Raw genomic sequence first — 13,440 nt, 5'->3', positions numbered from 1 at the left:
GACACTACATATAGTAACTCTGCACAGAGCACCCCTGCGTGCACAGGTATGAGAGACACTGCACACTACACACAGTAACTGCACAGAGCACCCCTGCGTGCGCAGGTACGAGAGACACTGACACTACATACAGTAACTCTGCATGGAGCACCCCTGCGTGCGCAGGTACGAGAGACACTGCACACTACATACAGTAACTCTGCACAGAGCACCCCTGCGTGCACAAGTCCGAGAGACACTACACACAGTAACTCTGCATAGAGCACCCCTGCGTGCACAAGTACGAGAGACACTGCACAGTACACACAGTAACTCTGCACAGAGCACCCCTGCAAGGGCAGGTACGAGAGACACTGACACTACATACAGTAACTCTGCATGGAGCATCCCTGCGTGCGCAGGTACGAGAGACACTGCACACTACATACAGTAACTGCACAGAGCACCCCTGCATGCACAGGTATGAGAGACACTGACACTACACACAGTAACTCTGCATGGAGCACCCCTGCGTGCACAGGTACGAGAGACACTGCACACACACACAGTAACTCTGCATGGAGCACCCCTACACAAGTACGAGAGACACTGCACACTACACACAGTAACTCTGCATGGAGCACCCCTACTTGCGCAGATATGAGAGACACTGACACTACACACAGTAACTCTGCATGGAGCACCCCTACGTGCGCAGGTACAAGAGATACTGACACTACATACTGTAACTCTGCACAGAGCACCCCTGCGTGCACAGGTACGAGAGACACTGACACTACATACTGTAACTCTGCACAGAGCACCCCTGCGTGCACAGATATGAGAGACACTGCACACTATACACAGTAACTCTGCATGGAGCACCCCTATGTGCGCAGGTACAAGAGACACTGACACTACATACAGTAACTCTGCACAGAGCACCCCTGCGTGCACAAGTACGAGAGACACTGTACACTTCACACAGTAACTCTGCATGGAGCACCCCTGCATGCATAGGTACAAGAAACACTGACACTACATATAGTAACTCTGCACAGAGCACCCCTGCGTGCACAGGTACGAGAGACACTGCACACTACACACAGTAACTGCACAGAGCACCCCTGCGTGCGCAGGTACGAGAGACACTGACACTACATACAGTAACTCTGCATGGAGCACCCCTGCGTGCGCAGGTACGAGAGACACTGCACACTACATACAGTAACTCTGCACAGAGCACCCCTGCGTGCACAAGTCCGAGAGACACTACACACAGTAACTCTGCATAGAGCACCCCTGCGTGCACAAGTACGAGAGACACTGCACAGTACACACAGTAACTCTGCACAGAGCACCCCTGCAAGGGCAGGTACGAGAGACACTGACACTACATACAGTAACTCTGCATGGAGCATCCCTGCGTGCGCAGGTACGAGAGACACTGCACACTACACACAGTAACTCTGCACAGAGCACCCCTGCGTGCACAGGTACAAGAGACACTGACACTACATACAGTAACTGCACAGAGCACCCCTGCATGCGCAGGTACGAGAGACACTGCACACTACACACAGTAACTCTGCACAGAGCACCCCTACGTGCGCAGGTGCGAGAGACACTGACACTACATACAGTAACTCTGCATGGAGCACCCCTGCGTGCACAGGTACGAGATACTGCACACAAACCTAGCAGGGAAACTAACACCAGCTAGAGGCTGCATGTCTTACAATGTACTGTGTATATACAGTAACTCTGCATGACAGCAGTACATTTGTAAAACACAGATGTAGCAAAACCTCACCAACAAAACTTTGTCTCCCATCAACTACATTCATTCAAGTTGCAAGGTTGCTGCGTTAACTCTCTCCCTCCAATCTTACCTCATGAATTAAGCAAAGACGAGCTGTCCAATGTTCCTTCTGAATGTCTTGATTATTTTAAAATATTTTCTCCCAAGGAACATGTTCTATTGTAAAATAGGCTCTTGTTTCTAGAATGAGACCACTCTCAAACAGTATGTATAGAGTTTTTAAATCCTCAGTGTGCCATGGTTTCTCAATGCAGGTTTCACAACCCTGTGAATGAGCCCAGCCTGGACTATGATGTGATTCTCCCCGTGGACGACGACACCCAGCTGTCTGTGGCAGAGTATCGCAACAAGTTGTATGAGGTGAGCACAATCCTGTTCTTCATAAAGAAACAGTAATGTATTGCCACAATAAACCACATACATACATGGACGTACTATTTGGTATCCAGAAAGTTTAAGATCTGTGTTCAAGAGCAGGTAAAATTGAATTTGTACTGATGTATGACAATACATCTACATTCTGTGGTTCATACAGAGACAAGGGTCATTCATTTTGTCCAGAGGTAAATATGCCCTAACCCCATAAATGTCTGTTTTCCCAGATGATCTTGGACAGGAAGTCAAGCCTGCGGCTCCAGCTCAAAGCTCAGCTGAAGGCAGCTGCAGAGGGCAAACGCGAGGAAGTACCCCAAGGGAACAATGCCTCCCAGCCTCCCACTCCTAAACCGGCCCCAGCACCAGCAGCTACATTGCCCCCTCCTGGGGCTCAGCCACAGAGGGAGAAACCTGGGACCAGCCCTGCCAACAGTCCCAAAGAAAACAAGGCTGCATACAACCCTATCACACACAGCCCCACCTCCTACCCTGTCACACACAGCCCCACCTCCTGCGGTGCCTTACACAGTGAGTCTTATTAAAATAGCACTTGAATTAAATGCACTGCTGCAGTATGGCTCATTTCAGATGTCTCATTCCAGAGTAGGGCCAATTTGAATGATTTACATTTCACTAGCTGTCAGATCTATAAACTAGGGTCTGACATGTATCAGTGAGATTATTATATAAAGAAATGAAAGCTGGGCACTAGGGAATCGAGTGGTCAAACTGGCTAGTAATAAAATAGTAGACTGCAATATAAAGAAAACTAATAAAGTGAAAATGTTTTATAATCCAGTTTCATGCTTTTTAAAAAAAGAAACCCTGTTTGTTTGTATCCCTTTGTTTAGATGGTACCAAACCTACCCAGAATCCCCCAGGGCCCCCTCACCAGCGCAGTGCATCAGTGAGCAGGAAGCCTGTCCGTCAAGCGAGCCATGAGAACATGGGTGTACAACTGCCAGCAGCAGAGAGCTCGAAGGGGGCCTTTGTGAGTACAGGGAGCTTCTAGCACAACTAATATAAGGGTCATAGGCAGTGTTCAGATTCATAGTGAGACTGTCAACGGTGGATTATGAAAGGTTAAGGACTTGTAAGGAAACTCATTTGATTTGATGTCTTCAGATGAGTGCACACAATACCAAATGCAATGTTAGTAAGTTTCTATTTATTGATTCCAGTATTCAAAAGTTACACATTGGCAGCTTAAACATTGATCATTAGACACAAGTGTGGCACCTAGTTTTAAACAGAAATCAGATAATGATCGGTTGCCTAATTCTCTGGGAGATAGCTCAGGTACGGAGATGGTCTGTCATCAGGAGAGGATTCAGGTAGCTTGTGTCACTCGCTCTAATGACTGCCTGTCTTCTATCCTACCAAACTGCATGTGTGTGAAGCTTTGTGTGGATTGCCTCATCCTGTGTGATGCACCTGCCTGCATTAACCTATTTTGCTGCAGTATTAATAGTAGGCACCAATTGGATTTTTGGATTAATGTTATCAAGTACAAAACAAAAGTTATTATGAAAACGTTTCTATAAAAACAAAACACATGTCTGCATCTCATCTCATCACAGTACAAATGCTTTCGTTACAACTCATAAGTGAAATCATCATTCTACGAACACACTTAACAAATGATTATTCCAAAAGCATGTTATTTATTTTTTTTTTTTTAAATACTGCATTTTTAGAATCCATTAGTTAAGACTCGGACACGTTCAGCTTGTTCGATGAGGAAATTGAACATGTTTTAGCCTTTTCGCGAAGCCATTTACCGGTAGTTCCATTTCTGTTCTGGCATCATGGCTGACAGTGAGTTTGTGCACTGTGGTGATTTTTTTTTTTTTTGCAGACATAAAGTTCCAAGCAGTAATATCAGTGCTCGAAGCAGCGACCACTTTTTTTCTTTTGGCGATTGTAAATATTATTTTAGCCGACTACAGGCAACCACTTTGTGCTGTATTTTTGAAAATTATTATTATATGCACTTTTCTCAATATTTATAACAGTTTGTATTTTTTTTATTATTATTGTTAAAATACCTTTGGACCCATGTTAAACGTAATATGGCTTTTTAGTGCCTGTGTCACAGATTGTTGTGTTACTGTATGCGGAATCTCTAGACAAATAAAAACAAACAGGAAAATGCATCTAAATATTTTTATTACGATTTTCGCTACATCAGTGTAAATGAAAGTGGAAAACTGATCACTTAAAGTGCAAGTACACCCACCCCTCGTTGTATCGCCCCTCGCTATTCTGCGAATTCAGATATATCGCAGTCCTGCAGTTGGCTCCCAATTTTTACTGTCTAACTGTGTATGCCTTAGCTGCAATATATAGAGGCACTTAGAATTACTGCTCATACTGCACATCAGTATACAAACAACAGTATACAAAACAATTAAAAACAAAGCACCAATCCTGTTATCATATACACACGTATTGCACAATAACACAAAGCAAATTAAATATCTATTTGATGAAGCGGTTTTTATTTTAGCCAACGAGGTGTTCACGTGTGGCAGCAATGCACTAGCAAAAGCCACAAGGCAGTGACATCAGCTTCCTAGCAACAAGCCTCCTATGTTGTTGTTGGAAATGGCTTATGTCAATGGAGCGGGTTTGTGAATTTCAGAAATGAGAGGAAAACTCATGAAATTAATTGGAGACTGAAGTTGATGAGAAGCAATTACCCTCTGCTATATGAATTAAAGCGGCGTGCTGCTTTTTATACGAATAATGAGAAAACAGGTTGCGTAGAGGATTTATACTGGACCCTGGGTTGCGTAGAGGATTTATACTGGACCCTGGGTTGCGTAGAGGATTTATACTGGACCCTGGGTTGCGTAGAGGATTTATACTGGACCCTGACGCCCCTGATATATCAAGTGGGGGATGTAGTTAATTATGTAAATAGTTGAGCTTCACAGCCTACATTACTGTACAATCAGAATTTCGTTTTACTTTCGGCATGTTTTTGTCCCAGATTTTTGAAGATACAGATTTTTGCATACTGTATCGTTGTGCACAGGCAGGGAAGAAGGGAGACAACATCAGTTCCAAATCTTTTTTTTTTGGGACGCTAATCTCTAGCACCCACTCAGAGACCACTGCTCTGACTGCTTCACTGCTTTCTGGAACATAAGAACATAAGAAAGTTTACAAACGAGAGGAGGCCATTCGGCCCATCTTGCTCGTTTGGTTGTTAGTAGCTTATTGATCCCAAAATCTCATCAAGCAGCTTCTTGAAGGATCCCAGGGTGTCAGCTTCAACAACATTACTGGGGAGTTGATTCCAGACCCTCACAATTCTCTGTGTAAAAAAGTGCCTCCTATTTTCTGTTCTGAATGCCCCTTTGTCTAATCTCCATTTGTGACCCCTGGTCCTTGTTTCTTTTTTCAGGCTGAAAAAGTCCCTTGGGTCGACACTGTCAATACCTTTTAGAATTTTGAATGCTTGAATTAGGTCGCCACGTAGTCTTCTTTGTTCAAGACTGAACAGATTCAATTCTTTTAGCCTGTCTGCATATGACATGCATTTTAAGCCCGGAATAATTCTGGTCGCTCTTCTTTGCACTCTTTCTAGAGCAGCAATATCTTTTTTATAGCGAGGTGACCAGAACTGCACACAATATTCAAGATGAGGTCTTACTAGTGCATTGTACAGTTTTAACATTACTTCCCTTGATTTAAATTCAACACTTTTCACAATGTATCCAAGCATCTTGTTAGCCTTTTTTATAGCTTCCCCACATTGTCTAGATGAAGACATTTCTGAGTCAACAAAAACTCCTAGGTCTTTTTCATAGATTCCTTCTCCAATTTCAGTATCTCCTATATGATATTTATAATGTACATTTTTATTTCCTGCGTGCAGTACCTTACACTTTTCTCTATTAAATGTCATTTGCCATGTGTCTGCCCAGTTTTGAATCTTGTCTAGATCATTTTGAATGACCTTTGCTGCTGCAACAGTGTTTGCCACTCCTCCTACTTTTGTGTCGTCTGCAAATTTAACAAGTTTGCTTACTATACCAGAATCTAAATCATTAATGTAGATTAGAAATAGCAGAGGACCTAATACTGATCCCTGTGGTACACCACTGGTTACCACACTCCATTCTGAGGTTTTTCCTCTAATCAGTACTTTCTGTTTTCTACATGTTAACCACTCCCTAATCCATGTACATGTGTTTCCTTGAATCCCAACTGCGTTCAGTTTGAGAATTAATCTTTTGTGCGGGACTTTGTCAAAAGCTTTCTGGAAATCTAAATAAACCATGTCATATGCTTTGCAATTATCCATTATCGATGTTGCATCCTCAAAAAAATCAAGCAAGTTAGTTAGACACGATCTCCCTTTCCTAAAACCATGTTGACTGTCTCCCAGGACCCTGTTACCATATAGGTAATTTTCCATTTGGATCTTATTATAGTTTCCATAAGTTTGCATATAATAGAAGTCAGGCTTACTGGTCTGTAGTTACCTGGTTCAGTTTTGTTTCCCTTTTTGTGGATCGGTATTACGTTTGCAATTTTCCAGTCTGTCGGTACCACCCCTGTGTCAAGAGACTGCTGCATGATCTTGGTTAGCGGTTTGTAAATTACTTCTTTCATTTCTTTGAGTACTACTGGGAGGATCTCATCCGGCCCAGGGGATTTGTTTATTTTAAGAGCTCCTAGTCCCTTTAACACTTCTGCCTCAGTTATACTAAAGTTATTTAAAACTGGATAGGAACTGGATGACATGTGGGGCATGTTGTCAGTATCTTCCTTTGTAAAAACTTGTGACAAGTAATCATTTAATATAGTTGCTATTTTTTTTTCTTCATCTATGATTTTGCCATTTGTATCTCTTAAACATTTAATCTCCTCTTTGAATGTTCGCTTGCTGTTGTAATATTGGAAAAACATTTTGAAATTGGTTTTAGCTCCCTTAGCAATGCTCATTTCTATTTCTCTCTTGGCCTTTCTAACTTACTTTTTGACTTGCGTTTGCAGTTCTGTGTATTCTTTCTGCGTACTTTCTTTTTGGTCCTTTTTTAATGCTCTATAAAGTGCCTTTTTTCGCTGAATATTTTTTTTAAATTGATCTATTAAACCATTTTGGCAATTTAGTTTTACATTTAGATTTGTCTACTTTAGGGATGTAATTGTTTTGCGCCTCTAGTACTACATTTTTGAAGAACAACCATCCTTCTTCTGTGGGTGTTTTCTCTATTTTACTCCAATCTACTTCTGTTAGTCTCTGTTTCATACCTTCATAGTTTGCTTTTCTAAAATTGTAAACCTTAGCTTAAGTCATTACTTTTGGAGTTTTAAAAAACACTTCAAATGAGACCATGTTGTGGTCTGAGTTTGGCAGTGGTTCTCTGTCCTCTGTTTTAGTTATTCTATCTTCATTATTTGAAAAGTCTAAATCAAGGCATGCCTCCCCTCTAGTCGGTGCCTTGACAAATTGTGTTAGGAAGCAGTCATTTGTCATTTCCACCATTTCTATTTCGTCCTTCGTGCTACCCACCGGGTTTTCCCATTTTATTTGGGGGAAGTTGAAATCCCCCATTAGTATGGCTTCAAACACAACCAAATCAGGATAGCAACAAAACACATAATTGCCAGAGTAGCACCATTTTATAACATAGCTCTGCCCTTTAATAACATAGCTCCGCCCCTTTATGTTAATTAGGTGCCAGAGCTTTAAACACATCCCATTGGTCCTCAGCCGCACACCAGGACCAATGGGCACAGACAAACAACAGCCAATTACAGGGGAGACACAGACAGCACCATACGCACAGGTTACATTTACACATAGACACAGAAGCTGTGTTGCATTCCTATGCCCTACACGTCAACAGAAATCACATATATTGCAAGTCACAGGCATTAAAAACAAAACAAACAAAAAAAAACAGTATCCATGACAAAATCCCAGCCATAATAATAGTAATAATAATAATAATAATAGAGTAAATTCATGTATCTGCTTATTGATAAAACCCGCGTCTGCACTTCTAAACTATTACAGTATTGTGGTTATTATATTTTATATTTGTCTCTCTATAAATTATAATTGTAATTCTAATTGGGTATTACTGTAACTTATACTGTAAGTGCAACTATGTTTACCATGAACACGTTCACTGCAGATGTTTCTTGAGATCCATCTTGACAGCTGCCAAATTACATTCTCGTCTATCTAGGGTTAAAATTTAAACGCCGCTTTGGCAATTCAAAAAATGACAGCTGCTTGTCTTTCATGCAGTCGTGGTAGTGGCATCCCACAATCACACAACTCCATGTCATTTTGGGAAAATGACTGATATACTGTACGGTAGTTACAATTAAAATCATGTCAATTACAAATGGAAACACTGTCTGACAGCTGTTTGTTTTCAGCGGCTCCAAGGCTATGTGTGTGCACACCAACTTACCCGGATGTCCATACAAACCTATAGAAGATTAATAAAATGTCATCAAACAGACAGCAAAAAATACTGTCTTTTATTTCAAAGACAAAGAAAATTACACCAATATCTCTAAGAAGCAGCAATACAAACGAAGTGAACGAGTCAGAAATTACAGAAGAACACAGTTCAAATTTTAACCCCACGACTTTGAAGTTTTCATGTTCTGAATGTGTTCAATGAAAAGTTCACATGAGATTTCAGCCATCGTGGTTCCAACAGTTCAGCTCATTGGTTAACGAATCTGGGGCAGTGTACTGCAGTTATTGTAAGTAAGCATGGTAATGAAATTACTGATCACTGTTACCTGCTCTAAAGTGTGTTCTGGACTGCCTTTTTTAAAAAGAAGTTGTTTTTTTTTCTGTGCAGAAAAACAAATCTGCAAACGTATTGCATATATATGGAAATGAAACATACTTAGAGATACACATTATTGTTTAAGTTAAAAATGTATACATTCATATTATGTTATTTTGAACAATAGTTTTTTTTATTTATTTAATACATTTCAATGCAGTTATGGGCAACCATTTTCTTTTTCTGATGAACATAAAGAAATAAATAGCCTGTTGGCGCCTAAAATAAAAAGCTTACTACGACCTCTGAATATGTAATAAATTATAACATTAATATTATTGGCCAAATATATACAACATCTAGCTATACAGACCATCGTACCATCGTAAATCGAGGCTGTGTTTATTGCATTTTCCCAGTATTGCATGTACAGTTGTAATTTACCTATAGCGCACAGTGAATTAGCAGTACAGCTGGTATGGCCAAAAGTTTTACATTTCCCTATATAAATTAAGTGTTTTTGCTTCATAGTCAAATAAAGCCTGCTGAACAATGTTATATTAACATAATGAAATACATACTGCTTTGTAGTTTTCCATATACTTGATGAAAAATTGAGAAGAATTAAAAAATGTGGCATTTCGATTTCCAATATGAAATACTGAACTACTATTATGCTGGCTTCCAGTAGACTCTTGCGATATCATTCTGTAGTTTCTTTGATTGCATGATGTTAAGTATTTATTTATTATTATTTTTTTAATTGTCTCAATCCCCAAAACACTGTTCCACTTGGGGCCATGTCTGTACCTGCGGGGCTCCTCCATGTTTGACTGTGTGGGACTGCTCCTCGAGCAGACCGTGAAGTTGGAGCAGTTTTGCCAAATCAGGTTGTCCTGTTCTGTTCGGTCTCCTTTAGTATCATGATCTCTCCAAGCAGAGCAATGACATGACCTATTGCCAGAGCTCTCGCTCTGGGTCCCGCCTCCAGATAGACAATCTGTCAGCTGTGATTTGCAAATGTGAGCTTTGATTGACAGTCCACCAGTACTACTTTGCTGCGTTCTCTTTTTGTAATCGCAGTAGATTAGACAGAACCTCTGTTGACGGTTTCTTCCCTCTGTTCCCCAGAGTCATCCAGCGGGGAGAGGGGCAGAGCAGCAGCGAGGCCGCAGTGCGCCTATTGCTCGAGCGCGCTCTTTTAACACCCCCCAGAATCGCTTGAACAATCCCGTCATCAGGAAGGACGAGCTGGACATCACTGCAGGGATCACTGTGGCCACGGCACGCCTGGTCAGTGAAAACACAATTTGTTGTTTTGCATCTCTATAATAATAGCAGCTCATTCACTTATAATATAATGTATAGTCTGAATTTGTGTACTATATTTTTAGGGCAAACATTCCAAGGCAGTGAATATTGTAGCAAACCTGGCGTGAAGACCATGTTATATACAGTCAGCCAGTACTTGTATAATATATACAGTTTCTGTTATACATACTGGCTCCCTATGCAGTTTAGAATTGATTTTAAGATTTTGCTTTTAATTTGGCCCTGAACGGATTAGCACCAAGTTACTTACAGGAATAATTGATCCTGTATACTGCTAACCAAACTCTGAGAACACAGGATGTGGGGCTGCTGGTTATTCCTTGGGTGAATCCAAATTATATTGGAAGAAGGGCCTTTTCTTGTAGGAATGCTGTGTGTTCTTCTGTCAGGGAAGCTGAGACTCTTACTGGTTTTAAGGCAAGATTGAAAACATTTTATAAAATAGCTTTCCTGTCTTATTTTTTCTATTTTACAATCAAAGCTGCATTTTCTTTTAAAAATTATTATTTAATGCAATTTTTGTTTTGGACTTTAATTGTTCTATTTCTACAAACAAACTTTATTTTTACAATGAAACTCACTTTTTATATCTTTTTTTTATTTCTGATTTATCAAATTCAGTATTAGACTGTTTTTAATGTAATGGTTTAATTGTTGATTTTGCGTGTGTGTGTGTGTGTGTGTGTGTGTGTGTGTGTGTGTGTGTGTGTGTGTGTGTGTGTGTGTGTGTGTGTGTGTGTGTGTGTGTGTGTGTGTGTGAAATGCTTTGGGATCCTTATAATGAAAAGCGCTATAGAAAAGTGAATTGTTATTGTTATATATTTGTTTTTCAATAAGGTCAATAAAGATACACAATTTGAAAAAAGGGAAGTTTAAAAACAGAAACTATACCATTTGCTTATTGTCATCTATTTTAACTGTTCTGCTTCATCTTTTGTTGAAGAACCAGAGGTCCCATTCACAAATGAGAGAGGCCCGCCCTGCCTGTAAGTTCAGTAAGAAGATGTTTCAGACCACTTCAAACGTAGGGGCCGCCGGAGATCCCAGAGCCAAGCTGGGCAGCTACTCACAGGCCTACGGGACCATTAGCAAAACTGGACTGCAAAACCTGCTCCGTACCCCAAGCAACCAGTAGTGTCTGTAAAGGGACTGAGATGAGAAATAACAGCTAGGGGAATGACGACCAGTGGAATCCTAGATCATCCTAGATCAACAATACATTTACCAGTAATAAAAGTAATTTTACCCTGTAAAGAGCAAGAACACTATTGTCTTTAACAGGGGTTGGAAGTGGGGAGTAAATCTAGTTTTACTGCAGGCATTGCTGAAGAAACTCATGGGGTTTACAGAGCACATTGCTGAAACGCTTGGCACTGGAGTGAGCACAAAGGTGCAACACCAACTGTGGCAGTGGGCTTCTTAATTATTTATTTTGGGTAAAAAAAGGCCCTGAATATTCCTGTGTTTAATTCAGTTATAATTTGATACAGACAGGAGCAGGGGTTACCACAAAATTAATAAACTGGGGAGCAAAATATACATTTATGCAATAAATAGTCGAACAGTATGCATTTGGATTAATTGAGTATCTAATGGTCATCAAATCAAAATAAGTATTTTGTCCGCCCCCCCCTCTCTTTTTGTAACTTTGTATGTACATTAACGGATTTTCCATGTCACCAAAATTACAAGCTAAAGTATAATGTGCCTTTTTTTATATCTTATGGAATGCGAGTTCATATATTAATTCTGTTGTTTATATATGGCCTATATCTGCTCTTTTGTTTGTATTGATACGATCAAGGTACTTAAATGACAGGGCTTTCCCATTGTCTTTTGAATCTGTGAATAGTTTTATCGGAATCATTTTAACAAGGAATTTTTTGATATTGTTAAAAGTTCCAAAATATTTAAATTTGACCTGCACTTTTGTGGAACAGTGGTGCTATCTGCAGACAGGGGTGCATATAATGGTATTTGAAAATGTGGATCTGTATGTCCTGAAAGTGTTTATTCCAAGAAATATTTCAGTGTCTCTTACCTGTAGCCTGATCAATCGAGTAAGAAAGCTTTCGGAGACCAGATTTGTTTCTTCTTCATAGGTAGTCTTAACAACATTACCTAAATTGCATATAACCTTTGCTTTTCGTTCTCGTGTCACTGCAAATCACTAGCTGTCTGGGCAGGGGAACCTCCATGCTTTAACAAACATTCTGTAACAGACTGAGTAAATATAAAATTGGTTGCAACCTATTTGTGTTTGCAACTAAGGTTTTACCCACCTTAATCTTATAAACCTGTTTTTGTTCAGTGATTGGACTACTGTATTTAGATACAAACTAACAAACATTTTATAAATGAATGGCTCTTCAGGAACTAGGCTATTTCGTCCTAAAATATCATATCTGTAAATAAAATAATTTTATAATCCCAGCATGCCAATTGTTAATTAAATTAACACCTTAATGACATGCCCTACTTAGTGCTCCTTGAGAAATAAAATTAACGCACCTAAGTTTTTTTCCTAAGGGAAAATGTACTTTAAGTGTTAGACTGAAATGTAATACTTGAGATGTTGTGTATGCAATCCTGACTCAAACAACAACATTGTCCTAGGACATGCATTATGTTTTCCAGTCCAGATTTTTAATTTTGTGTTTGGTACAGGGAACCGGACCCACTCAATATATATATAGCTTTTCTCCATACTAATTGCTGTGTTGATTTCCTTTTGTACCATTGTAATTCTTGTAATTGTATTCTTATGATTTTTCTTTTACAACATGCAAATTCAAAAAAATATTTTTGTAAATATGTACTGTATGTTAATTATTGCTCTCACAATAAATGTCTTCTCGTTGGGTTTTAATTCATTATAATTTGGAACCAAGTCTTGAAAAATCCTTTAACACACCTTTTAGATTTAACTTGTATTTTCAGCCTTTTCCTTTTGTTCTTTGCTGTTCTTTCATACATCAACAGTTAATGTAACGCTTTCTACAATCAACATTATTATATCATTTCTTCATACCAAATTAACTTTTCTTAAAAATAAAACAACACAAGCTGTATTTATGTAATTTGCTACATTCTAAATCAACATTTTCTTCAGATAAAAATTGAAATCCTTTGCTTTGGCTACAAGCTGCTGCGTTCTTT

At 39.6% G+C, this 13,440-nt stretch overlaps 1 protein-coding gene across 1 annotated transcript in view; it reads left to right on the top strand.

Moving 5' to 3' along the window:
* LOC121313676 (mitogen-activated protein kinase 15-like) overlaps positions 1-13,133 on the top strand; it is a 21,687-nt gene extending 8,554 nt beyond the window's left edge. Inside the window, exons 8-12 of the mRNA XM_041246460.1 lie at positions 2,056-2,161; positions 2,404-2,704; positions 3,028-3,167; positions 10,081-10,242; positions 11,225-13,133. Of these exons, the coding sequence (XP_041102394.1) occupies positions 2,056-2,161; positions 2,404-2,704; positions 3,028-3,167; positions 10,081-10,242; positions 11,225-11,416 (901 nt within the window). The 3' untranslated portion in view covers positions 11,417-13,133. The remainder of the gene's footprint in view (positions 1-2,055; positions 2,162-2,403; positions 2,705-3,027; positions 3,168-10,080; positions 10,243-11,224) is intronic.
* The last annotated feature ends 307 nt before the right edge of the window (positions 13,134-13,440 follow it).

This window comes from Polyodon spathula, chromosome 3 (genome assembly GCF_017654505.1).
Source record: "Polyodon spathula isolate WHYD16114869_AA chromosome 3, ASM1765450v1, whole genome shotgun sequence".
Taxonomy (NCBI): domain Eukaryota; kingdom Metazoa; phylum Chordata; class Actinopteri; order Acipenseriformes; family Polyodontidae; genus Polyodon; species Polyodon spathula.
The sequence above is the reverse complement of the archived record's forward strand: the minus strand, read 5'-3'. Positions and strand labels throughout refer to the sequence as shown.